General features: G+C 36.5%; 2 protein-coding genes and 1 pseudogene across 2 annotated transcripts; 2 read left to right on the top strand and 1 right to left on the bottom strand.

Annotated features, from left to right (window-relative positions):
* Positions 1-3,509: 3,509 nt before the first annotated feature.
* On the top strand, positions 3,510-3,893 carry LOC145583915 (putative mitochondrial protein AtMg00860 pseudogene; annotated as a pseudogene).
* Positions 3,894-5,007: 1,114 nt separating this feature from the next.
* On the top strand, positions 5,008-5,421 carry LOC145583914 (uncharacterized). Its single transcript, XM_081640864.1, has one exon. It carries the CDS (start codon positions 5,008-5,010, stop codon positions 5,419-5,421), a length of 414 nt encoding a protein of 137 aa, XP_081496990.1.
* Positions 5,422-14,539: 9,118 nt separating this feature from the next.
* LOC145586248 (uridine/cytidine kinase UKL1, chloroplastic-like) lies at positions 14,540-21,665 on the bottom strand. Its single transcript, XM_081643029.1, has 14 exons — positions 21,341-21,665; positions 21,134-21,225; positions 20,928-20,997; positions 20,658-20,776; positions 19,572-19,668; positions 19,325-19,404; positions 18,821-19,015; positions 17,161-17,244; positions 17,000-17,060; positions 16,450-16,510; positions 15,897-15,990; positions 15,735-15,807; positions 14,984-15,066; positions 14,540-14,901 (listed from the first exon to the last, which is right to left on the bottom strand). The coding sequence occupies exons 1-14, from the start codon at positions 21,522-21,524 to the stop codon at positions 14,755-14,757; spliced, it is 1,440 nt and encodes a 479-aa protein (XP_081499155.1). The 5' UTR covers positions 21,525-21,665; the 3' UTR covers positions 14,540-14,754.
* Between the last annotated feature and the right edge of the window lie 3,299 nt (positions 21,666-24,964).

Below are 24,964 nucleotides of genomic sequence, written 5' to 3'. Positions count from 1 at the left end.
AAAAAATTAAAGGTAGGCACGGTTTGGCCCGCGGCCCGGCACGGCGCGGCCCGCTAGGCACGTGGGTTGTGCCGTGCCGTGGGCTGGGGTGTGCCAATTTCAGGCACAGCACGGCACGGCCAGCCGCGGAGCCGGCACGACACGGCACGGCACGGCCCCCACCCCGGCACGGCCAGGCACGGCCCGTGCCCATGTTTATGCCCCACTGTTCACTTCAATATAGATAACATCTCCAACGGCCACCTGCATCAACAAACAAAGATAAGAGATCTCAAAGTGTGTATTAATCAAAGACAACAAGCAATGTAGTTTTGCTTAAACCAACAGAGCAATACTACCTTAAATTAAGCTCATAAATAAAAACACCCAAATGAAGCTCTGTTATGCACTAGCTCTATGGGGTCAACACCAGAAGTCACCTAACTCTTTTGGTATACTCGAGGCGCGTGAAATTGGGTCAGCAAGAGTCAAAGGAGGCAAAGGAAGCAAGAAACAATTTGCAAGGAGACAAAAGTAATTAAAGAGGAATTAAGGAAGGAAAGCAACCAGCTCCCACAATGTCCATTGATGGTTTTTCTATTTTAGTTAATTAATTCACATGTATCCTGTAAGCTGTGAGTATTAGTAGGGAGGTCAAGTCATTAGTCAAGGTATCTAGAAAATTGAGAGAAAACACATAAGAGATTTGTAGCCTAAAGCTACTGAGAGATTCATAACCTGAAGTTATGTTTATCCACTTGTAATCCAATCTTCAATCAATCAATTACTCAAGCTTTCAACCTTAAATCATTATCTACTGCATTAATTAAATTAGTCGAACTCAGTACATTACAACTTGGTATTAGAGCGGTCAATCTGGAGGCGGGAACACCACGTCTAGCCACCGTAGAAAAAGCTCTCACCGGTCTAAAGAACCAAATGACTGCCATCGAGGAGAAACTACAGCCACAAGAAGGTGACTCCCTTACACGAGTAGTAGCAGCGGCAGTGAAGGCCGCCATGGAAGAAGAACGGAAAAAAATGGAAGACGAACAAAAAAAGATGGAGGAAGCACTAGCGGCGGCCACCAATCGTGTGGAGGGTCGCATAGATCGATTTCGGGTCAATGTTGACACCCAAGGAGCGATAGACCGTGCCAAAATCTCGAAACTATAAGATGAACTGAAGGCCGCAAAATAGAGTCAGCCGCAGCAACCAATCATCCAGCCAGTGCTCCACTTCAACGGAGAAAACAGCTTACAGCCAGAGTTAGAGCGGGTGCCCACGCCAGTAGGGGGAAACGATGAGCAGGAGTGGCATCCACCTGAACCGGGTGGGTGGCGCGGTGGCGAGAAGAGAGACGGTGGCGGCGGCCACTGGAAACACCGCAAATTAGAAATGCCACTATTCGATGGGTTGGACCCGGACAATTGGACAACACGAGCAGAGATGTATTTTGAGTTTTACCAGTTAACGGAAAGGGCGAAGATGGAGGCTTCCGTGGTGGCGATAGACGGAGCGACTCTTAAGTGGTTCCAATGGGAACAAAAGCGTCGTCCGTTCTATGGATGGCCGGATCTCAAACAGAGAGCCTTGAATGAGTTTCGCCCTTCCCACTTTGGAACGTTACATGAACAGTGGCTCGCGGTGACTTAGGAAGGGACGGTGGCGGACTACCGTTGGCGGTTCATCGAGTTGGCGGCGCCCTTGGAAGATGTTCTAGAAAGCATCTTGTTGGGGCAATTCATCAATGGTTTGAATAAGGAAGTTAAAACCGAGCTTAGGTTGCTCAATCCTCCTAATTTGGAGAGAGCCATGGAAATGGCAGGAAGAATCGAGTTCAACAAGGAAAGAAGCCAACTGGGTTTTGGAAAGGAGGGTTCATTAGTGGGCCTTCAAACTCTAATCCAGCCTAAAGTAGCCCTACCTTGAACAAGGGAGGCCTAATAGCAACTTACGGGTTGCCAAGTAACAGTGGGCCTTCTAAAAGTTGGCCCAAGGCGCCGGAGTCTCAAGGTTCGGTGAATATAGGCCAACCCAACCAAGGTCCAAGTCAGAACACCACAAGTGGTACCAGACGACTCACAGAGTTCGAATTGGCGGAAAGGAGGGCAAAAGGGTTGTGTTTTAGGTGTGACGAAAGGTGGGGTGTGGGCCACCATTGCAAAAGGAAGGAGCTTAGTGTTCGGTGTCGGAAGAAGCGGTAGAGGTGGAAAAGGAAGGGCGAAGCTAGTGAATGATCCTCCTCCCGATCTCGAGGGAATTTCACTTTGCTCGGTACTTGGGATACATAACCCAAAGACAATGAAGTTGAAAGGAGTAGTTAAGGGGCAAGACGTAGTGGTGATGATAGACCCGGGAGCCACTCATAATTTTTTGTCTATTTCGGAGTGGAGAGAGCGTCAATACCCATCACTCAAGGCAAAGAATTTGCGGTTTCTCTAGGGAACGGTGATACCGTATGTGGGAGTGGTGTTTGTAAAGGGGTCAAGGTGGAATTGAATAGAGGCATGACCATTACCGAAGATTTTTCCCCCTTTCCTTAGGAAGTGCCGAGGTTATTTTGGGGGTGCAATGGCTCGAGAAGTTGGGAGCGGTGGTCACTAATTGGTGGACGCGCATCATGAAGTTCAGCATCGGGGGTGTAACGGTGACCCTTACCAGAGATCCCACTCTTGAAAAGACTCAAATTTCATTAAAGGCCATGGTGAAGGTGCTCAAGAAAGAGAAGCAGGGCCTTTGGATCGAATTCAACCAAGCTGAAACACAAGAGTTGGGCCCAACTGAGATCAGCACACCCCCATATTTGGCAAGTATCTTGGGCCAATTCCAAAGGGTCTTCAATATGCCAAGTAGGATGCCACTAGAAAGAGGCCATGAACATTCAATTGTTCTTAAGGATGGGGCCAACCCAATAAGTGTAAGGCCCTATAGGTATCCACAAATTCAGAAAGATGAAATTGAAAGGCTTATTCAAGAGATGCTTGAGTCCGGGAACATCAAACCGTCTTCTCGAGTTCGATTTTACTTGTTAAGAAGAAAGACGATTCGTGGCAGTTTGTGTAGATTACCGGGCACTCAACAAGGAAACCGTTCCGGATAAATACCCAATTCCGGTTATCAATGAGTTGTTAGACGAATTGCATGGAGCAACGGTTTTCTCCAAGCTCGATTTGAAATCCGGATACCACCAAATTCGGGTTCGGCCAAGTGATACCCACTAGATGGTTTTTCGGACCCACGAAGGACATTATGAGTTTCTCGTAATGCCTTTTGGTCTCACAAATGCTCCGGCCACGTTTCAATCGCTCATGAACGACATTTTTCGACCTTATCTAAGGAAATTCGTCTTGATCTTTTTTGATGATATATTGGTATATAGCAAGGCAATCAAAGAGCACAAATATCATTTAAAGTTAGTGTAACAAAAATTGGAGGAACACCAATTATATGCTAATTTTAAAAAATGTGAATTTGGGAAACATGAAATAGCCTATTTAGGCCACGTAATATCAAGGTAGGGGGTTTCTATGTATGAAGATAAAATTCATGCCATCATTGATTGGAGTGTTCCCAAGAATCTCAAGGAGCTTCGGGGCTTCTTGGGGTTGACCGGTTATTACCAGAAATTCGTCAAGCATTATGCTCAGATTGCAGGCCCTCTCACGGCACAGCTGAAGAAGGACAGCTACGGGTGGTCGGACTCGGCCGTGGCGGTGTTCCTGCGATTGAAGACCGCCATGACCACTGCCCCTGTCTTGGCCATACCTAACTTCCACGAGGGTTTCGTGGTGGAGACCGACGTCTCCGGCTTCAGTTTGGGAGCAGTTATGATGCAAAAGGATCGCCCAATTGCATATTACAGCAAGCTATTGGGAGCTCGTGCAAGGGGGAAGTCCATTTATGAGAAATAATTAATGGCAATCTCTCTCGCGGTGGCTAAGTAGCGCCACTACTTGCTCGCCCGGCCGTTCGTCATTCGTACGGGCCAGCAGAGTCTTAAGTTTCTAGCGGAGCAGCGGGAGGTGAGTGGAGAATATCAACGGTGGCTGCGAAAATTGATTGGGTTCGACTTCGTCATCCAATACAAACCAGGCACCGCGAATAGGGTGGATGACGTCCTCTCTCGCAAGGATGAAGCGTTGGTGGTGAAATCAGGGACAGGGAGAATGAAGAATGATGAAGGAGAGGGAAGGATCAAATTTAAGGCTCTAGTCCATTCCCAACATGTGGACTGGGCTGAGCTGGAGAGGGAATTGGAGGTTGACAAAGGATTGGGCCAGAACACCAAGGTCCTTAGAGAAGGCACAGAGGGGCCCAAGGGATTCCATCTTGAAGTCAACCGATTGTTTTTTAAGAACAGGGTTGTTTTATCAAACACATCCAAATTTATTCCTTTAATTTTGCAGGAATATCACAATTCCCCCATAGGAGGCCATGATGGAGAAATCAAGACTTATCTTCGGCTTATCACCGATTGGTTTTGGTCAAGGATGTCGGCAAGTACGTTAGAGAATGTGAGTTTTTTCGACGAAGTAAGACAACCTCGAAAGGTCCTTTCGGATTGCTGCAACCCCTGCCCGTGCCCAAAGCCGTGTGGGAGGACATCTTCATGGATTTTGTTGAAGGAATTCCGTTGTCTCGAGGTGTCGACATGGTGTTGGTAATAGGGGATCGCCTCTCTAATTATAGTCACTTCATTGGGCTCAAGCATCCTTTTAATGCCCTAAGAGTGGCCGACATATTTGTTAAGGAAATTGTTCGACTCCATGGCTTTCCGACGTCCATTGTATCCGATCGAGATCGAGTGTTCATGAGTGCCTTCTGGAGGGATCTGTTTCGACTACAAGGTACTCATCTCAAAAGGAGTACTTCGTACCATCCTCAAACAGATGGACAAACGGAGATATCAACAAATGCCTTGAGACTTACCTTCGTTGTTTCATCTCCACACAACCAAAGAATTGGGCTCGTTGGCTGCTATGGGCTAAATACTCATACAACACCTCGCCCCACACAACCACGAACATGACCCCGTTTAAGATTGTGTACGGGAGGGACCCTCCCAAACTTTGGTGTGTAGGAACAGGGCAGACTATGATCAGTAGTTTGGAGGAAGGTCTGAAGGAAAGGGATGGCATCCTGGATGAATTGCGAATGAATGTAAATCGTGCACAACAAGTGATGAAAGACAACGCAGATAAGCATCGGAGGGAGGAGAGTTTTGAGGTGGGCGAAAAGTGTTTCCTCAAACTCCATCCATACTGTCAGAAGTCACTTGCCAAAAGACCCTTCGAAAAACTAGCTGCCCGTTTCTATGGTCCCTTCGAGGTGTTGGGCCGTATTGGGAGGGTATCCTACAAACTCCAGCTTCTATCTGATTATAAAATTCATCCCGTTCACCATGTATCTCAACTCAAGCGAGCTCTCGGTAGCATCTAGCATCACCATACAATTCTCACCCAATTGTCTCCTGATTTGGAACTTATGGTCAAACCTCACGAGCTCCGGGACATACAGCTACTTAAGAGAGGTTCCTCCATCATCCTCGAAGTCTTACTTACATGGAAAGGATCACCAGACTTTGAAGCAACTTGGGAGGAGTACGAAGCGGTCAACTTGCGGTTTCCTTCCTTCCACCTTGAGGACAAGGTGAAGCTCAAAGGGGGGAGTGATTTTATGGACTGGCTCAATGGGGTCAACACCACAAGTCACCCACCTCTTTTGGTATACTCGAGGTGCGCAAAATTGGGTCAGCAAGAGTCAAAGGAGGCAAAGGAAGCAAGAAACAATTTGCAAGGAGACAAAAGTAATTAAAGTGGAATTAAGGAAGGAAAGCAACCAGCTCCCACAATGTCCATTGATGGTTTTTCTATTTTAGTTAATTAATTCACATGTATCCTGTAAGCTGTGAGTATTAGTAGGGAGGTCAAGTCATTAGTCAAGGTATCCAGAAAATTGAGAGAAAACACATAAGAGATTTGTAGCCTAAAGCTACTGAGAGATTCATAACCTCAAGTTATGTTTATGCACTTGTAATCCAATCTTCAATCAATCAATTACTCAAGCTTTCAACCTTAAATCATTGTCTACTGCATTAATTAAATTAGTCGAACTCGGTACATTACAAGCTCATAATCCAAAATCAACCATATCACAAAAACCCATCAAAGTTCCACATTATAAGATTAAAACCCACAAAATCCAAATTTCAATCAGATCAGTCCCAATCCCCGAAACCCAATAAACAAAACTAATTCCACAACAAATCAAAACCCCATCAGATTCATAACCAAACAAAAATCAAAAAAGAAAATAAAACATCATACTTCCAATAAAAACAGGAATGGCAGCAAGACGAGCAAGGGTTAAAACAGTAGGCAATGTAAGCAATTTGGTAGAAGAACAATCATCCCCTTATCCTCCCAATCTTCTTGGTAGACATCCTTTTGATCAGACAAACAATCAAGTTATATATTGATAATTCCATCAGTAACAACCATATCCTTCCCTGTTGACAAAACTTGACTCACATAACCTTCAAAAACAACAAAAACAAAACATCTCTCTTAGATGATGAAGTCATAACATCAATATAAAGTCAGCGACGTTATGATATACAGTCACACATTTTGACATACATAGAAAATACAGCGGGGAAGTTGGGATTGGAATCCCTATATACAGAAAAGATTCAACATTTAAAACATCTGACTATCTATCAACCAAGTTATAATTAGTGCCAACAGCAGCCAAAGAAACCCTTTGCATGCTATTCAATTTTTTCTATAAAGAAATCTTACCCAACAATCAATTAAAGATGAAATTTACTTTAAATGCTGATATAGCTCTTTAACTTTACGTTGGGGCATATTATTAGTTATATTTATATGTATGCATCATTTGAAGTCCATAATTTGTTTATTCTTATTTTTTTCTTACTATATTTACTTAATTTCTTTATATTTGAGTGCTACCATGACTCTATGAGCATCTGAATGTTTGATAAAAGTATCTCATCTTTAATATCTTTCATCGAATTGAACAAGTGATTTGGCATTTCTACCCACAGTTTCGACTAAAGTTATAAAGGAAAACAATTTTTTTTTTTTAAATTAACTACTTATCATTTTATCAGAGTTCTTTCTTTCTTACACTTTATCAGAGTTATGACTACAGTAATACATTTTTTATTTTTCAGACTTGCTATGAGATTTGGAGTTAAAATTGGGTGGAAAATCTTTCATTTTTCATACCCAACTCAAATATAGAGTATAATCAGTCTACAAAATTGCAAGAAAATCACAATAAAATCGAAAATAAAACAACAATTTAATACAAAATTAGCAAGAAAATAAACACATTTAAACCAATAACAAAGAATCGCCAAACAATTGAAAAAAAAAAGAGAAAACGAACCAAAAATAGTGTAATAGGATTCATTGATTATATCAATGGACTCCAATAGACGCTCAAATTTTGAATAATTCGGCAAACAAATTGGGTTTTCTACCTTGCATGTTATATCAATCGACTCCCATAGTTGATTATATCAATTCAAAGACCAATTTTACCCAAAATTGTTAAGAAATTGAATCTGTAGAAGGGAATTACTTGGAATAAACGACACTACAGTACTACCAACCATGTTGAACTGTTGAAGCCCCGGAATAGTGAACCTAGTTTCGGACTTGATCGGGACGGCCATCGGAAAAGTAGATGTACAAGGGTTTCGATTTCTTCAAAAAAATTGATATTAAAGTTATTGAGGAGAAGATGGAATAAGAGGTGAGGTGAAGTAGAAATCAGAAACCCTAGATCCACCACCACTACAAAGATACGACGCTGGTGAAGAGGGATGGACGCCAGCACGGTAGAGAGAGGAAAGAGAGAGAGAAGAGGGAGATCTAGTTGAGGAGAGAGGAGAAAGAAGAGAGAGAGAGAGAGAGAGAGAGAGAGAGAGAGAGCACGCGACATGAGGAAAGAGAAAGAAAATAGAGGAGCGGGTTTTTTATTTAATGAATTGCCACCGGTTCAAACCGGTGCCATTTCACCAATTTGGCAACGGTTTGGTTTGAACCAGTGGCATTTCTTTTATACTAATCCCGCCTAATTTTTTTTCCATCGGTTTTTAAGAGTCGGTGCCATTAACTCGGTGCCCATTTGTGTTTTTCTACTAGTGTAAGACTAGGTAATATTAACATGTTATGAGAAAGAAATAGTTCATTTGATAAGAATTCTAGAAAATGGGCAAAGTAGAAGTCATATAGGCCATTTTTTATAAAATGCGTCTTTAAACTTAGTAAAATGCTCTTTTGATGTGATTTCAAGCCTTAGACACCTAAGACTAGGTAATATTGACATGTTATGAGAAAGAAATAAAAAATACTTAATGTTTAACCTAATTTTAACATAATTTTAATTCTAACATAATTTTTATGTATTTCAAGTTTTGCAAGGTACAAAAGGATGGTCCGTTGACAAGCAAGGAACTTAATGAAGTTCGAGACATGTTGGCGTCTTTTATCACCTTTAACTTGTAAATGTCACTTCTATTTGAATTTATGTTTTGTTAACTTTTTAACTACATTATTCATTAATTAATTAGTATCGTTTGTATATATATATTACACTTTTTATTTATTGTGTTGCATTTGGGAATATTTATATCTATATATGCATTGTTGTTCTTATTTCCATTTAAAAATTATTCTTATTATAATTATTATTAATTTTAATTATTATTGATAATTATTAATGATAATTAGAATTAATATTATAATTATTATTGATAATTATAATAATAATAATAATTATAATTAATATCAATTATAATGGCAGGAAAAACAGGTTATTATTGCAGGAAAAGCAGGTTTTTTTTTATTATTATTGAGGGAAAAACAGGAAAAAAAATTACATGAAATGGCACCGGTTAACCGATGTCAATAAGTATTAATACCAAAAAAAAAACCGGGAATATTTTTGCCATCGGTTAACCGGTGCCAAAAATTATTTATGCCACCCGTTAACCGGTGCCAATAATAGGTTTTCCCACCGGTTTTGAACCGGTGGCATTTGTTGGATGAATTGGCATCCATCAAATACTCAACAGTTCAAAACCGGTGGGTTAGGGGGGTTTTGAACCGGTGCCAATTTGCTTTTTTCTACTAGTGTGTAAACCGTTCACAGGGTGAATGTTACACCCTTTCACGATCCATGAGATCGCTAACTCCATAGTGGTCCTGAACCACGACTGGATATTCGGGGATGAAGGTACAAATCCAACCTTAAAGAGATTGAACCTGCCCTAAATATAGGCCTCTACTTTATTCTTCTCATATTCATGTGCGCTTTCTGACTAACATACAATCAATATATTAATCCTAAACCTGTTAAATCTATGTTGGTTGAATATTAATGCACAAACAAATCTATTATTGGCGATCACTTGAATTAAAATCATATTAGCCTAAATAAAATTATCAATTATCTTATTAAGCGTGATTTCAAGTACAAATTCCCTTTAAACCTGCAAGAGAGGGCGTGATCAAGCAACATAATGGTACAACAAATCATCATCATCATCATAATAATCTCATCAAAGCATAATAATAATAGCAAGATCCTAGGCATGATACTAACATGATTAATAACAAATTCTAGTATGTCACTAAACAATGAAGATCAAATCTTTAGCCCTAACATGATACTAACATGATTGAAGAAATAGGAAGCAACCTAAACATGATACTAGAAAGCAATAAAAGCATCCTAACATGATACTAGGAATTAAAATAATCTAAGCATGCTTTTTAAAGGTATATAGCAATAAAACTACTTACTTTGTTGCCTTGTATCTTTTTCTATCACAACAATACACACGTTAGTAACTTCAATGAAAATATTAAACAGTAAACCTAATCAAAGAATTGAAATAAGATTTGGGACCAAACCCTCAGAAATTATCAACCTTTCACGTCTAAGGCTAAGGCACCTTTGAGCTTGGTTAGGTGTGTCTAAGCCTTGTGAATGCGGTATTGTATTCTGAAAAGGGAAGGCTTAGAAATCAAGAGAGAGAAAGAATAAGCTTCTAGCTTAAAGAGAGAGAGAATTAGATGATTGTTTATGATTGTTGGTAATTGTTAGTGAGTAAAAACGGAGGAAATCGACCCTATTTATAGAGAAAAACATCCAGAAATGATTAGAAAAGAGTTAGAATTCGAATCGGAATAAAATTCCTTTTGACACGGCAAGATAAGGACTATCGCGGTGCGATAGGACTATCGCAGCGCGATAAAATTATCGCGGCGCGATAAAAACACTTTTTTGTGGATTTTGTTTTTATCATAACTTTTGATCCAAAAGTTGAAATAAGGCATATAATATGTCGTTAGAAAGCTCTTGAAGTCTAATTTCCAACCCAATTAGAATCAGATTAAAATTTTTTGTAGAATAAAATATATGGCCGAAATAGTGGGACGGTGTCAGTTTTGGATAGAGTTTCGTATTTCTTTCATATCTTTTTCGTTATAGCTCAGAATTAATATTATAATATATCATTGGAAAGATAATTTCAAGACCTAACTAACAGTCCAAGATAAATTATGAGGCAGGAAAATAATATCTAAAAATATTCCATTTCGCACACAATAAGGATTCTCAAAAAGAGGAGTTTTATTCAATTTCAAATTCTTTGATCTTATCTTTTCAAAAAGGATAATTAAGATCTTTTAGAAACTCATAGAAGCTTCTAATTAATCCTAATTGGTTAAGGTATTGGATTAAACCTTTGGACCCTCCACATGATCATTAGGCCATAGGTAAAATCCGGTGTGGGTTCAGTTTAGTATTTTGGCCATAACTTCCTCATTATTCATCAGAATTGGGCTTATAATATATCATTGGAAAGGTCTTTTCAAACCCTATCCAACTACACCATTATTGGACTCATATCATGTACCAAACTAAATTGGACTTGAAGTTTTTCATAAATAGGGTACGAAAAGAAAGATTTTCAAAAATAGAAAGAAGTATTTTTATTAAAAACAGAGGAATTCACGAGACTCTTTCACATTTCACCTCGTTCGATAATCAATGATGTGAAAGATATTCATCACTGGGTTTGGTTTTTGGGGAGACACAATCAGGTGTCTACACAATCAAACCGTTGAAAATAAAGCCTAATATGTCCTGAATAAACTCCCAAAATTTCAGCCAAAATCGACTACGGATGACCTTCTACCTGGGGTCATCTTTGGGACTACTCCTAAGAAAATGTGAATATAATAATTCTTCCCAAAAAGTAATTTTTGAGCACATATTTTGACTAATACTCATTGTGTAGCCATTGAAAATAATTCCAACCTCTGCGCCGCCAAAGTTTCCGAATAGTTGTAAATAAAAGGGTTTTTCAAGGCTAAAAATGATAATATAAACACGAAAATTGATAAAAGAAAAACAGTGTGTCGTGACAAATATCAATAACTTGTTCTGGTGCAACTATGGTGCTCGAATGTATTTGTTAGCATGTTCCCTAAGATTTACACAACACTCTTAGACAAACACACTTTAAGATGAGAGGTTCACATAAATTATGCCCAAAAGAAGAGGAATATGTTTAGTTTTGTTATGTGTGTATATGTGTATTTTGATTTTTCCACCAAGAGATTATAATAATCAATAAGGTAAATGAAGAGATGTAGATCAAGAGATCAAGCTATAATTAAAAAAAAAAAAAAAAAGAAAAAAAAAGAAAAAAAAAAAAACTAAGTGCCCATAAATGTCCCATTAGCCATGGGTGTTAAGTGGGTGTTGCAAAGGAAGAGAAAGAGTTATTAAGGTATGCTGACGACCACTTGTGCTCGGTCGGGAGGGAGTAATACGTAATCTCAACTTGAATACCCACCTGCCTGAATGGGCCAAAGTGCAATGGCTGAATGGACAGCTACCTTTCCTCTCTTTACTCCAACAAACAAAACCCTAAGGTTGCATAGATGATGCTTAAAAAAGAAAATAAATCACACTGATCAATGCGTATAATTGTCGTAAACTCATGTCACGTTAAGAAATGCATTTAATACTTATACGGTCCTTTTACTCTTTTTAATGTTAAAATTATATAAATATTTTGTTAAAACGAAAAGTTAAAAGTAAAGTTCTATCAAGTTTCACAATAATCAATCTCAAAAACTTTTTGATTTTTTTTTTTTTAACAACAACTAAAAGATAGGCTTTAGATAGCCATCCAAAAATAAAACTCTTCATTTGCAAAACTTTTGGTAGAGGGAATTGCCGAATTAGTAAATCTTAAAGCACAAGGCGTGCTTATTACACATTGTAAAAAGAGGACATGGTACACGTTTCATATTTGCTATTTAGCTTAGATTTTTCTCTTTGAAAAAAAAAATGGTAAGAAGGCCCATATTAGGATGGGGAATTTAGGAAAATCTCTCCTTAAATGAGTTTGTTAAGGTTCAACCCCTGCCTCAAGCTTGGAAGCCGAAAAACAGGTCAATAACTCTAACCTCCTATCTCAACTAACCTTAGATATTGTAAAAGGAAATAGACTTTCACATTTTTTTTGTTGCATATTGAGTCTTTGGATTGCAAGGACTAACACAACATCCCCCACCCAAATGTTACTAGAGAACAGTGGAATTTTGCAGGAACTATATTTAGTCTTCTTTCCCCCACCCACATGGAACTACTACTCAACATCGAGTTAGTATTCGGTACTACTGGAGTATCATGCTCATGATACTCCAACATATTAAGTGAAATAACATATGTTTAAAACAAAATAACATAAAAAGTTGTGAGAGTATATAAATGAAAATAAACTGAAAAAAAAAAAATCAAAATTTCAATTTCATTTCTCTCTCCACTTTCTCTCTCCCTACCTTTTCTCCCTACTTTCCCAACCCACTATTTTAACATCATCAAATCCTTTATTCTTTTCAACAAAAACCACAAAATCTTTCGATTATTATTTTAACCACTCAAACATGCAAGCACAAAATTGCTCAATCAAAGTTGAAAATCAATTTCACTACATAAAAAATGGTTGATATTCATGAATAACATAAAGATAGGACAATCGGGAATAAGCATGAGCAAAACAAAGTAAGTAGATTGATTTTGATTTTGTTTTTGTTTTTAATTTAATTAATTGAAAATGTACCGCTAATTTGAATTAAATATGTTAATTTGATTTGATTCAATCGAATCTATGTTATTTTTAAATTTGCTAAAATGTTGTGTTATTTTATGAAAAATTTATGTTATTTTACTAATTAAATGCTATATAAATCTGCTAAAACATTATGTTATTTTACACAAACCTTGTGTTGTTTTGCTAAATTAACATTTTGTTATTTTGCTAAAACATTGTGTTACTTTACGTAAACCATGTGATATTTTGATAAATTCTAGTGTTATTTTGTTTAAACCTCAACCCGTGTTATTTTACTATAAACTTGTGTTATTTCACGCAAACCTCGTGTTATTTTGCTAAAATCATTTGTTATTTTGATAAAAGATTATTTTGTTAACTTACTTGAACTTTATGTTATTTTGCTTCAACTTTTTGTTATTTTTTAAACGTATGTTAATTTTACACAACTATATGTTAATTTATTTTCTAGTAAATTAATTTTATGTCAAATTTCGTTTGCAAATTCTCATAAATTTGTTGATTCTTTTTCTCTTCTTTAAATTAAATCATCTTCATTCAAATAGTTGTCCAAATTTCATCAGATTCTCACAAATATAAAACATTCAATTTGATTTTAGGGTTTTAATTTTTTTGATTTTGGTAATTTAAACAATTAGCTCTTCAATTCAACAAAATTTCTTAATAATAGACTGATGGAAGAAGATAGATCTTGAATGTTGCAGAAACGAATTAAGAGATTATTTGAAGAATTTTGAAAAATAAAGTAAGACAGGGAAGAGAAGAAAAACAAAAATAGAGGAATAATTTTTTTTTAATTAAAAAAACACTAGCATATGACCCCCTGGCTCATTGTACTCCAGGAGTACTATAGAAATTGCCCACAAGATCCCCCTCTAATATTTTTACGTGTTAGTATTGGTAGAATACATGGTGGATATGCTAATGGGGTCTTAAAAAGGAAAATGGGTTCTATTTAGAAAGAGGCAGGAACGATAATAAACAAACAGTTGGGGGTTGCACTGTTGGTCTAGCTCAATTAGCCTCTCAGCCTGTTTACAAGGTTAACTATACATCTACGTTGGTTCTATCAACATAGTAACCAAACAGTAAATTTATCATGGTTAGACGCAAAGTTGTATACCTCAAAGAGGTCCGCGATTCATAACGTGCATATTATACAAAATAGAGCAGGATCAAGTCCAGCAAATCAAGAACCTAGTTCAACCGGGGATCAGTATTCAGTGATGGGGTCTTAGTCGATCCTTAAGATTTTTCTTTTTCTGTTCTGCAGTATAATTCATGTATACTGCATCTACCACTCATTAAGTTGGATGGTCTTCTTCATTCTAATAACAAGCAGAAATTTGATTAGACTGCTACCTCATATCAACGAGAAAACTCAGCACTTCAATAAGAAAGCAGCATCAACCATTTGGCAACATGGTAATGCTTTTTCAGAGTTACATTCGGAATGCCATTCAAGTATTTACTAGCATATCCAAACACATTTGTACATCAAAATATATCCTAAAATCTCAATAGAGTTCAATCAGCAATTGTGTATCAGCAGATTACTAATAAACTTCCGTAGCCCTGCATCTTTAATCATCAGTACCAAAATAACGATCCCCAAATTCTCCCAAGCCAGGTATCACACGATATTCTTCATTCAATGCAACATCAATCTCTGAAGTGACAATCTTCAAGGATGGGTACCGCTTGCAAACACAATGAACACCTTCAGGTGCCTACAGTTTACCAATTCAAATGTAAAGTATTAGTGCATTATTCCAGAGCCAAAGGTTATAGTCGCTGTTATAGTAAACTTACTGAAATAAGGTTCAGGAAAATAATATGGGCTTCAGGAACTCCCTTCTGTATAAGCAACTCAATTGCTTGGCAAGCAGAATTACCTTCAAAAATTCAATTGATCAGTGAGTTCTAATGTTAGAACAACAAACCAAGGTCATGTTCGACAAGAGCTTACAGGTAACAATGAACATTTTGACTCAGCGAAAACACAACAGAAAGCATAATAGTATTCACTAACATGTCAATATAACTACTCCTCCTGTGAAATTTGAGCCAGGGAAAAGGTCCACAGAACACAGCTTAGCAAAGTAATCTATAGCGTAAAACATATTTACTTGATCAAGCATCATCACAATTTACAATGAATACAGCAAAAGGTAATAGCATCTTCAGATATTTTATGAACTGTGTAAATGAAGCATTTCCTGTATTGCAAAATATAGTCACAAACTCACAACAGGAGAAATTCTGAAATTGCATTTAGTACAATTTTCTTTTCTTTTTATTTTTTCCAAAAAAGGACTCAATTAAGCTAATTATTAGCACTTCAATTCTACTTGGAAAGTGGTCCAAACAACAGCAGGAATAGTTGATTTCACCCAAAAGCAGTGTTTGGCAACATAATTTTCTCACATAAAAATGCAAATTTTAGAATGACATCCTACTTTTCAATTTTAAGAAATAGGTTGCACAGCTAAAGATGCACAGCTAATTGACATCAATATCTGGTTCTTGGCAACATAGCAGTATATACAATATATAATAATACCAGTAGCAAGGACAGGATCTAAAAGCAAAACATGCCGTTCTGATATATCCTTTGGGAGTTTCTCATATATAAGCTGTGCAAATCAAAATAAAACTGATGTTAGAGTTATAGCTAGAAGAAAGAGATATACAAAATCATTAAACAGCAATTAAGTATGAAAACCTGCTGCCCATCATCTCCATCTCGATGTATAAGTATCTTCCCAATCTTTATTCCCTTGCAACATGCACGTAATGCATTTTCCATGCTTTCACCACTACAGTACTTAAATAGTCAATATGTGTAAGGAAAATTTAGAAAAGAAAAAAAGTGGAAGTGATCATGATGCAAGCAATGATAGACATTGCACTAAAGAAAGATTAGGCATTGACAGCAATAAAATTGCTTCAAATCAGTAAGAAATATGAGATAAACGTTAAAATATTACAACAGGCAGAGTTTTAGTGAGCTAACTACCATATAATGCATTAAGAAAACGAATAATACATTGTTATGATAATGCCAGAAAACTATTACCTAATACTACTTTGGCACTATATTCAGCTATATTTATATCACAAGCATTCAGACATCACACTTCATTCAAAACATAAAGAAAGATAATGCAGGCAAAACTATAAAATTATAAAACAAGAATGCCTCATAAAAACAATCATGAGATCATTGGTTATGTATCCATAGATGTCCATTTATCAAATTCCTGTAGCACGCTCACCTTCTAACAATAGATACCCCACACAATTTTTTGCAAAAATCCACTCCAGTGTACACTGACCCTGGAAAAAAAAAAGGCAAAATAAGCTAACTGGTATAATAAATTAGAGTGCAATTTAGTTCAACCTTCGCAGCACCAAACAGCATTTTGACCAACAATCAAATATACTTGGTAATTGTCTTAAAAGCCTTTGTTGGTGACTTGGTTTTCATTCTCTTCCACCAAATAACACTTAATGACAAGCAGCCCATTTTAGATTTTTAGAGTTCTTACTCCATAATTATACCATCAGTTCTCATGTAATAATATAAAATTTTGAGATAATTGTTCATCATGAGCTGCTCCTTGCTAGCAACTAACTCAAACCACCACCTAAATTGCAATGGAATGGTTGTTTTGCCAGCAAGTGATTTAAAGTCCTGATTGACTGGGAGCAAAACTAAGCAGGGGGTGGGGTGAAATCTTGAAAACTACAAACATATTTGTTACACCTCAAGCTATGACTAATATTAAAACGAATTTGTACTTATGTTGGTACTAAGCAACACACCTGTGGGAGTCATTACTTGCTTCTCAGTGAATGGCAAGTGGCCAAGGCCATGCTCCACTACCTGATATATAAATGAATTTGTACTTATGTTGGTAAAAGACTCAATAGGAGTATTTGGATTACAGTAAATCTATATTACAGACAGCCACAGAGCAGGTTACCAGACGAATTAGCCGATCTGAATAGAAAACAAAATCATGCTTTGATATTTCTTGGTCTCGAATGAGCGTATGCATGCCCCGAATCTGGAACATATTTCAGCATAATCAGTGTACAAAAAAGTTTGCATTAAGTCCGATGCAAGAAAATCTCTATGTAACTTTTACAGTACACAGCTTGATGTAAAATGCACCCCTGGTAAATTTTGTTGCAGACTACACATTACAAAGACCGAAAGGAAAAAAATGGCGATTAAAAAAATAAATAAATAAATAAATAAATAAAAAGAAGAAGAAGAAGAAAAACTAAGAATTCAGGATTTAGGAATAATGAGTGATTTTACTAGAAAAATATTTTAAAATTATGTAAAAATTGAAAAAATAAATGAAACCCTTAATTTTGAAAATCAACAAGCAAAAGTTTTCCATTCAGATATAGAGGTTTTATTATGGCAAAGCAAGCTCAAAGTTTAATATAATTTAGACAGAAACATTAAAAGCAAAAATGCTATGAGTCAATAGTTGATTAGTTATGTGCTTCTACAAAAGATATTTTTTACGAGATACTTCCTCTATTTTGGGAAGTTGCATATTAATTGCACCATTTCCCTATATGGTATGCTTTTTTCACTTTTTGGTTGTGTTCACACAGAATTCCCTAACTACCTTTGTTCACATATGATAACAACCATTATTACCCCACCTCTTTTATCTCTCATTTGTTTTTTTTCACATGGGCGCTTTTGACGTACTCCATCTTTTACACTTTTTCTTAAATCCAGTGCCCAACCCAAATGGTGCAATTAAAAAAAAAAGAGGAAGCAATTAATAATTTAATGTCCTATGTATGAAGAGTAGCCTACTAATTTGGGATGTACGCAAATAGAAATGTAGCCTAATAGTGTGGGATGGTGGGAGTGTGGGACCGTGGAGTATTATACACTTCCTCTTTCGTTTTAAATGAACTGAACACTTAAAAATTTAAACTATTCAAAAACTACACATTGAATATTTTTTATGATTTATTCCTAAGGAAAAACACGGTCATGTAGTATCTTGTTTTCAAAATTTAAGTTTGTTTTTTATAATTTTTACATAATGATAGTTGAGGATATCAATGTTCAAAGATATCCATTGGTAAGCATGAAAATGAAATGTTTCATTTCCAAAAAACAAAGGACAGTTAATACTCCCTCTTTATGTTTTCAATTTGACTAAAACCATTAATAGCTCTAATTACATATTAGTAGAAATTATAAAATCTGATATTCTTAAAGCACTCATTGATATAATCAAACAACACCACGACACGACTATGATTTTGTTATATATTGTAAAGATTTTATAAGAAAATTTCTTTAACTTGTGGTTGCAAGATTTCAAACAAGAACATAAAAAAGAAACAAAGGGAGTAGCAGACAGTTGACAAAGGAAAACTTAGAAATAAAAAACAATACAGCCAGCCGAAACTTATACACGCTAGTTATATCATCACTAACTCATCATACAGATACAAAATGCATTAGTCACACGCTTTGAGATTTCAAATTACGATTAGCTATCATGGAATTCCACAAACTAGACATTAGGACTTCAAATTTAATTAATGTTATCCATTGGTAAGCATGAAAATGAAATGTTTAAGGAATAAAGTAAGGTCTACCTGGAAAGTTGATTGAATGACATAGACATTGGGATATATTTTGCACAGATCATGCTGACCAAGCTTTGTGCTAATGTGCTGCACAATTAAATCAATTGCAACATGATTGTCACCTCCTCTTGGAATGATAACATCGGCATATTTCTTTGATGGAAGAACGAAATCATCAAAAGCAGGCTTGACAAACTTTGCATACTGCAAGCAAAGGGCATTTATTAGCATGATAAAAGCAAATGAAATGTAACAACATAACAAGAAACAGAAAATAAACTATGAATAGAATAAGCCAAACAAAAATATTATGCATCATTTACATGATGATCTATTAATATGTCCAATAAATTTCCTGTAGCTTGGATGCATTCGCGGCACCAGTATTGTAACATTACCACCCACAGGATTGACAGGGGCAGTCCTACCAGAGGATTCACCAGAAGGGAACTCTATTGTCCAAAAATGTACCACCAATACTGATAAATGATAAGATCAAAGTAAACATCTTGCCTGCTCAAGAACAGAGTTTATGTCCCTACCCCTCTCAACTGTGTCACGCCTGATTCTACGTGCAAGCCTCACATCAGCATCTACATGAAAAACACATGGTTCACACAAAGGAACCAATAAAGACATCATCAAAAAAGCAATCTAAATAAAAAAATTACAGCTTAAGGGAATGGTATAACTATTTCCGGATCAAAGAGTAAATAGGTTTCAACTATAACGAATCCAATATTGGGGGGAAAAAATACACCTGTATCCACGAATATCTTCATGTTCATTAAGTTTCTGACACGTGAATCATGAAATACCAAAATACCTTCCAAGATGATAACATCAGATGCATTCACCTGTCAGATTGTTAACATGAAGTTCATCAAGGGACAAAATCAGGGAAGTGTTGGGACATTTTTGTTTAAGAATCGTACCCCTAACTAAATAATACTTACTACCCAAAAAATACTCCTCGGTTATTTTCTATTTGTCCAATTTGCTTTTTGCAAGTTTTCCATGCACAATATATTAATTAAAATATCCCAAGCTACATATTACAAAAAATGATCAAAAATACATATATGGAAATTAAAAATTGAGATGAATTTAAACAGATTCTACATAACTATGTTTTGAAGTATTGAAAAATGATTCCATTTGCATTGGAATAGGAGTAATTGTTACTCATTTTTACCCAAATAAATTTGGAGATTTATTTGATCTAATTTGGAGAGTTCGACACAACTAACCCCATTAATATGTATCCTAGTTAAACCAACAATAGGAAATACACTAAAATAGTGTCAGCTACCAATGTTGTTAGCTTAAATGCAAATTAAAAATTCACAAATTCATCAAATGATCACGACTGTTAAATGAACTAAAATTCATGACCTTGCAATAGTTAATCACTAAAAGTACTCAGAAATTGAGAAATTTACCAGTTTTTCCTTCCTTCAAATAACATTAGACCTGACTTATCCCAAAACTTTACTTAATAATAAAGCTGAATGCCACCGCTCCAGTAATCATGTGACACATAAAAAATAAAAAAAAATAAAAAAAATAAAAATAAAAAAAAATAAAAAACTATATTGGCTACAGTTCATACTTCATAGTCATACATATTCAGAGCAAACACTTTTCATAAGTACCATTCATAACTCCAAAGTTATACAACATCTTTGGAAATCCTATCATGGTTCAGTTAGCATCTCTACCATACATACATAAAATGGCGACCAAACAAGATTGATAAGTATATGGCTAAAAATTAAATCCCTTCATTAACTTCTACCAAAACCTTAGCACATTATTAAAACCGAAATTACAAACATCCATGTACCTGCCTAAAAGTATCTGTGCGTCTCTGATGTGTCTTGAAATCATAAATTGGAACTTGCACAGGTTTTCCTGATTGAAGCGTCTCAACACATTCAAGAAGCTGCTCGGTGTCAAAAGCATCTACATAACAGCCACCATTACTTCAAAAAACTTTAGATAAAATGTAATGCCTTAAAAGATAGCCAAACAACAAATTATTTCCAAAACTCATCCGAGCCCATGAGTTACGATCACTCAACGAGCACAAAACGAGTTATAAGGAGGTCATTACCAGGATGATCAAAGTTATACTCGTGAACACATTGCAATTCCTCAGCATTCAATCCCCGATAAAATGAATCCTACCAACATAATTGATCACCGACATTTATCAAAATTAATCATCAAGAAAATTGAACAATCCAAATTCCACACAAAACCCTACTCACAATTAATTTTCAAGAATCAAATTAACTCTTAAATTAATTAATTAATTACCTGATTAACAAGCACAACACGATGATCATGAAGTTGTTGAATTATCATATCACATACCGTCGTCTTCCCCGAAGCCGTGCCTCCAGAAACTCCTACACAATCAAAATCAACATTCAACAACAAAAACAATTTCTCAAAATAACCAAATTCTATACACAATTAGAGCAAGAAACAAGGAAATCAAGCAGAAATGAAATTGAAAATTACCGATAACAAAGGGTTGATTAGGAAGATCGGAATCAGCGAACAAGGAAGCAGAAGGAGAAAAGGCAGAAGCAGAAGCAGAAGCACGAGGTGAAGAAGTAGAAGAAGGAGAGAGACGAAGGCCAGAGAAGTGAGGACCTGAAGCTTTCTCCATTACATAATCAATGGCGGTAGTTGATTCCGGCATTGTAGTGTCAACTTTTCTCTCTCCTCTAAAAGAATTGGATTGGTGGAATATGCGGAGGCTTACACCGGGGGAAAAAGTATACAAACGCAGGTTTTGTCGTGTTTAGGGGTCAAATGGATTTTTAAAAATGTTGTGATTAGGTTGATGTTTGTTTTCTTTGAATAGAGTATTTAAATTGGCATATTCTATATACCTATTCCACTTGGGGGTCGTTTTAAAATAATTAGTACGAAGTAATTGTCAACATAAATTACTTTGGATAAAGGGGCGTTTGGTATATGGGAATGGCTAGGGATAAAATACTATTTAGGGTATCTCTGATTTACTAACTAAATTGAACTAAACTAAACTGAATAGAGTTGAAATGAATTATTTATAAGAAAAGGAAATTAGAAACTAAACTGAAATTAAGCTGAAGAGAACAGGCCTTTAGTATTGGATGGTTGGCATTTCGAGTATCTAAAAGTTTGGTCATCTGTTTAGGCGGATCGTGGAAATAACAACCCATAACCCAACTCAATTACACCTGGTAATTCGTAAATTAGGTGCATCGAGTTGAGTCATAAGGTTTATGATAACATCATTGTCTATGATGTCCTCATTTTGTATCTATGTTTTCCTTATATTTTACGTACTTTTTCAGTACATTTACAAAGAATTTGGGCGCACCTAGGTTACTCTCGGTGATTAATTCATATGTTTATCTCATTGCCTTTTATATGCCATGTAAGGAGAGTTTATATTAAATTAATAGCTAAAAAGGTAGGACCCATTTGTTTTGGGTAAAAATATCCATACCAAGTGGCCCAATTAGGAGGTGACAAGTGTCACCTTCAAAGAGGTCCATAATGTACAATCATCTTTTGACGCGTGTCCCTCCTAGAATGTTAAGAAAAAGACAGTATTTACGGCCCAAATCCCGAGAAAGCCGCAATACGATGCAGCCCATCAGTCTTAGGTTTCCTGTAACCTAGGCAGGTGCACAATTCTCGATGACCCTATAAATAGGGAGATTCCCCCATTTTTTAGGGGCACGTTCATTTTATTACATCTTACCTACATCTCTTACATTAGAGAAATCACATGATCTCGGAATCCGAGAAGATCTCACTTTTACCTTTCCGCACTTTTTACTCCCTTCGACCGATACTAACTTGATCGTCGGAGGCAGAGCTCCTACCAAACCGAAGTCTCTGTGTTTTGCAGGTACAGGTCGCGTGGGACCAGTCTCATTTTCCACACAGTGCTAGCACGCTAACGCTCTGCTAGCTAGCTCGCACGCTAACGCTCTGCTAGCTAGCTCGCACTGCTAGCTTGATGCTACTGCTGCTCATGCATGCTAGCACGGCTTGCTAGCCATGTGCTAGTAGTGGTGCGCGAGCATGCCGCGGCACCAACCAGCCAGCTTAGGCTCGGTTTGGTGCGCATGCTAGCCACCTTGCTGTACCAAGTGCCCCTAGCACTCGGTTTGCTCGGGGAATTCCGATGCTAGGGGTATTTTGGTAAATTGTTGATTAATTATTGATTTTACCGTCTCGTCTTTTATTAATTCGACTCGACTTGCGACGCTCGGTTTCGACGCTCCTAGCTCGATTTCCGACGTCTAAATATTTAATACTCGAGCGACTCATTAATTCCTTCCGAATTAATTCGTCGTGTCGGATCATTAGTTTCTTGGGTGTGACCCGAAGGGTTCAGTCAAGATTAGGCTGTAATATTAATTATGGATTGATATTACTGATCGGAAGCGGTCTTCAACTAGGCATTCCGATCACTTGACCTCACTAAATAATTAGCTTTGTAATAATTCTGAACCCTCTACCGAAATAATACACTTGTTCGAAGGACACCATTCCTATCAGATGCATTGTCAAAATTGGCATCATCCGCCTCCTGTTGCCATCGATACACTGGTGTCAAGTACTATCGAACATTTTCGTCACCGATACACTGGTGTCAGATATGCATTCTATCTTTTTACTCTTTTATCAATAGAACTAACATTTTTCTGCAGGTATCGACGCATAAAGAGTGATTTAGGATCGCAGAACGTCTTAAATCATTCTCCGTCCCTATCGACTACTTTGACTATCGTTTTCGAAACTGACGTTTCTACAAATTCAGTCAAAGTGGGGGCTTCTGTACACACCTAAAAATGTCTCCCCAAAACCAAACCCGATGATGAACAACCTTTCACCGTAATTATTGGTCGGGTTGAGTATTTAATCTTGGAGTGCTTAAATCCATATTCAATCCCAATACATTTCATAAACCAACCCAATTCCCAGCCCATTTCCCCAAACCATAACTTATTTTCCTCTTTTCGTGCTTTTAAACCCAAAATAATTCATTTCATGTCCCTTAAAATCATTCATTTCGTGTCCTTTTTATAAATACATTTAGAACAGTTTATTTTGGTCCATAATCTGGGTTAAATTATTGAATAGATGGATGGAGTTTGAAAAGATCTTTCCAACGATATATTATAAGCCCAAATCCGAGCTATAACGAATAAGTTATGGCCAAAATATTAAACTGAGCCCAAATCGAACCTAAGCCCACCTTACCTACGACCCAATGATCATGTGGAGGGTCCAAAGGATTTAATCCCATTCCTTAACCAATTAGGATTAATTGGAAGTTTCTATAAGTTTCTAAAAAGATCTTAATTATCCTTTGTGAAAAGATAAGATTAAAGAGTTTAAAAATGAAACTCCTCTTTTTGAAAGTCCTAATTCTATTCGAATTGAAAGACGTTCAAAGATAGTCAGATATGAATTTTGTACCTTATATTTTTTTATCTAAATCTTATATGGTTGGATAGCCCTTGAATTTATCTTTTCAATGATATATTATAATATTAATTCCGAGCTATAACGAAAAAAATATAAAAGAAATATGAAACTCTATCCAAAACTGACACCGTCCCACTATTTTGTCCATACTTTTTATTCTAAAAATGATTTTCATCGAATTTCAATTGGGTTAGAAAGTAGACTTCAAGAGCTTTCCAATGACATATTATTTATCTTATTCTAATTTCTGGATCAAAAGATATGATAAAAACAAAAACCGCAAAAACTGTTGCCTATCGCAAGAGTTTTATTCCGATTCGAATTCGGATTTTACCTTAATTCTTCGACCCTTCTTTTTTCTTTATAAATAGAGTTCATATCACCCCTTTTGAAATCATCAACAAGCTTGATCACAAAATCATTCTATTCTCCCTCTTTAGCCTAAACACTAGCCTTCCTATTCTTCCATAATACTTACCCTAAGCACTCCAAGGAGTTCATACAATACCCGAGGTTTTGTCCCCAAACCAAGGCGTGAAAGGTATAATTAAGTGAGGGTTTGGACCAAATCAACTCTACTTTTTATTTCATTTAATTGTTTCAATTTTTTATATGTATTCAAGTTACTAACAGTTTATTCATGAT

Source organism: Chenopodium album, chromosome 16 (assembly GCF_948465745.1).
Source record: "Chenopodium album chromosome 16, dcCheAlbu1.1, whole genome shotgun sequence".
NCBI classification, from domain to species: Eukaryota; Viridiplantae; Streptophyta; class Magnoliopsida; order Caryophyllales; family Amaranthaceae; genus Chenopodium; species Chenopodium album.
The sequence above is the reverse complement of the archived record's forward strand: the minus strand, read 5'-3'. Positions and strand labels throughout refer to the sequence as shown.

Excerpts from the sequence above, each read along its gene's own strand:
- LOC145586248 (XM_081643029.1), bottom strand. The coding sequence starts at position 21,524 with ATGCCGGAATCAACTACCGCCATTGATTATGTAATGGAGAAAGCTTCA. Across the intron at positions 20,998-21,133 it reads GTGTTGTGCTTGTTAATCAG|GATTCATTTTATCGGGGATT; the intron begins GTAATTAATTAA and ends TTATGTTGGTAG. Across the intron at positions 17,061-17,160 it reads CAGATCGGCTAATTCGTCTG|GTAGTGGAGCATGGCCTTGG; the intron begins GTAACCTGCTCT and ends TTTATATATCAG.
- LOC145583914 (XM_081640864.1), top strand. The coding sequence starts at position 5,008 with ATGACCCCGTTTAAGATTGTGTACGGGAGGGACCCTCCCAAACTTTGG.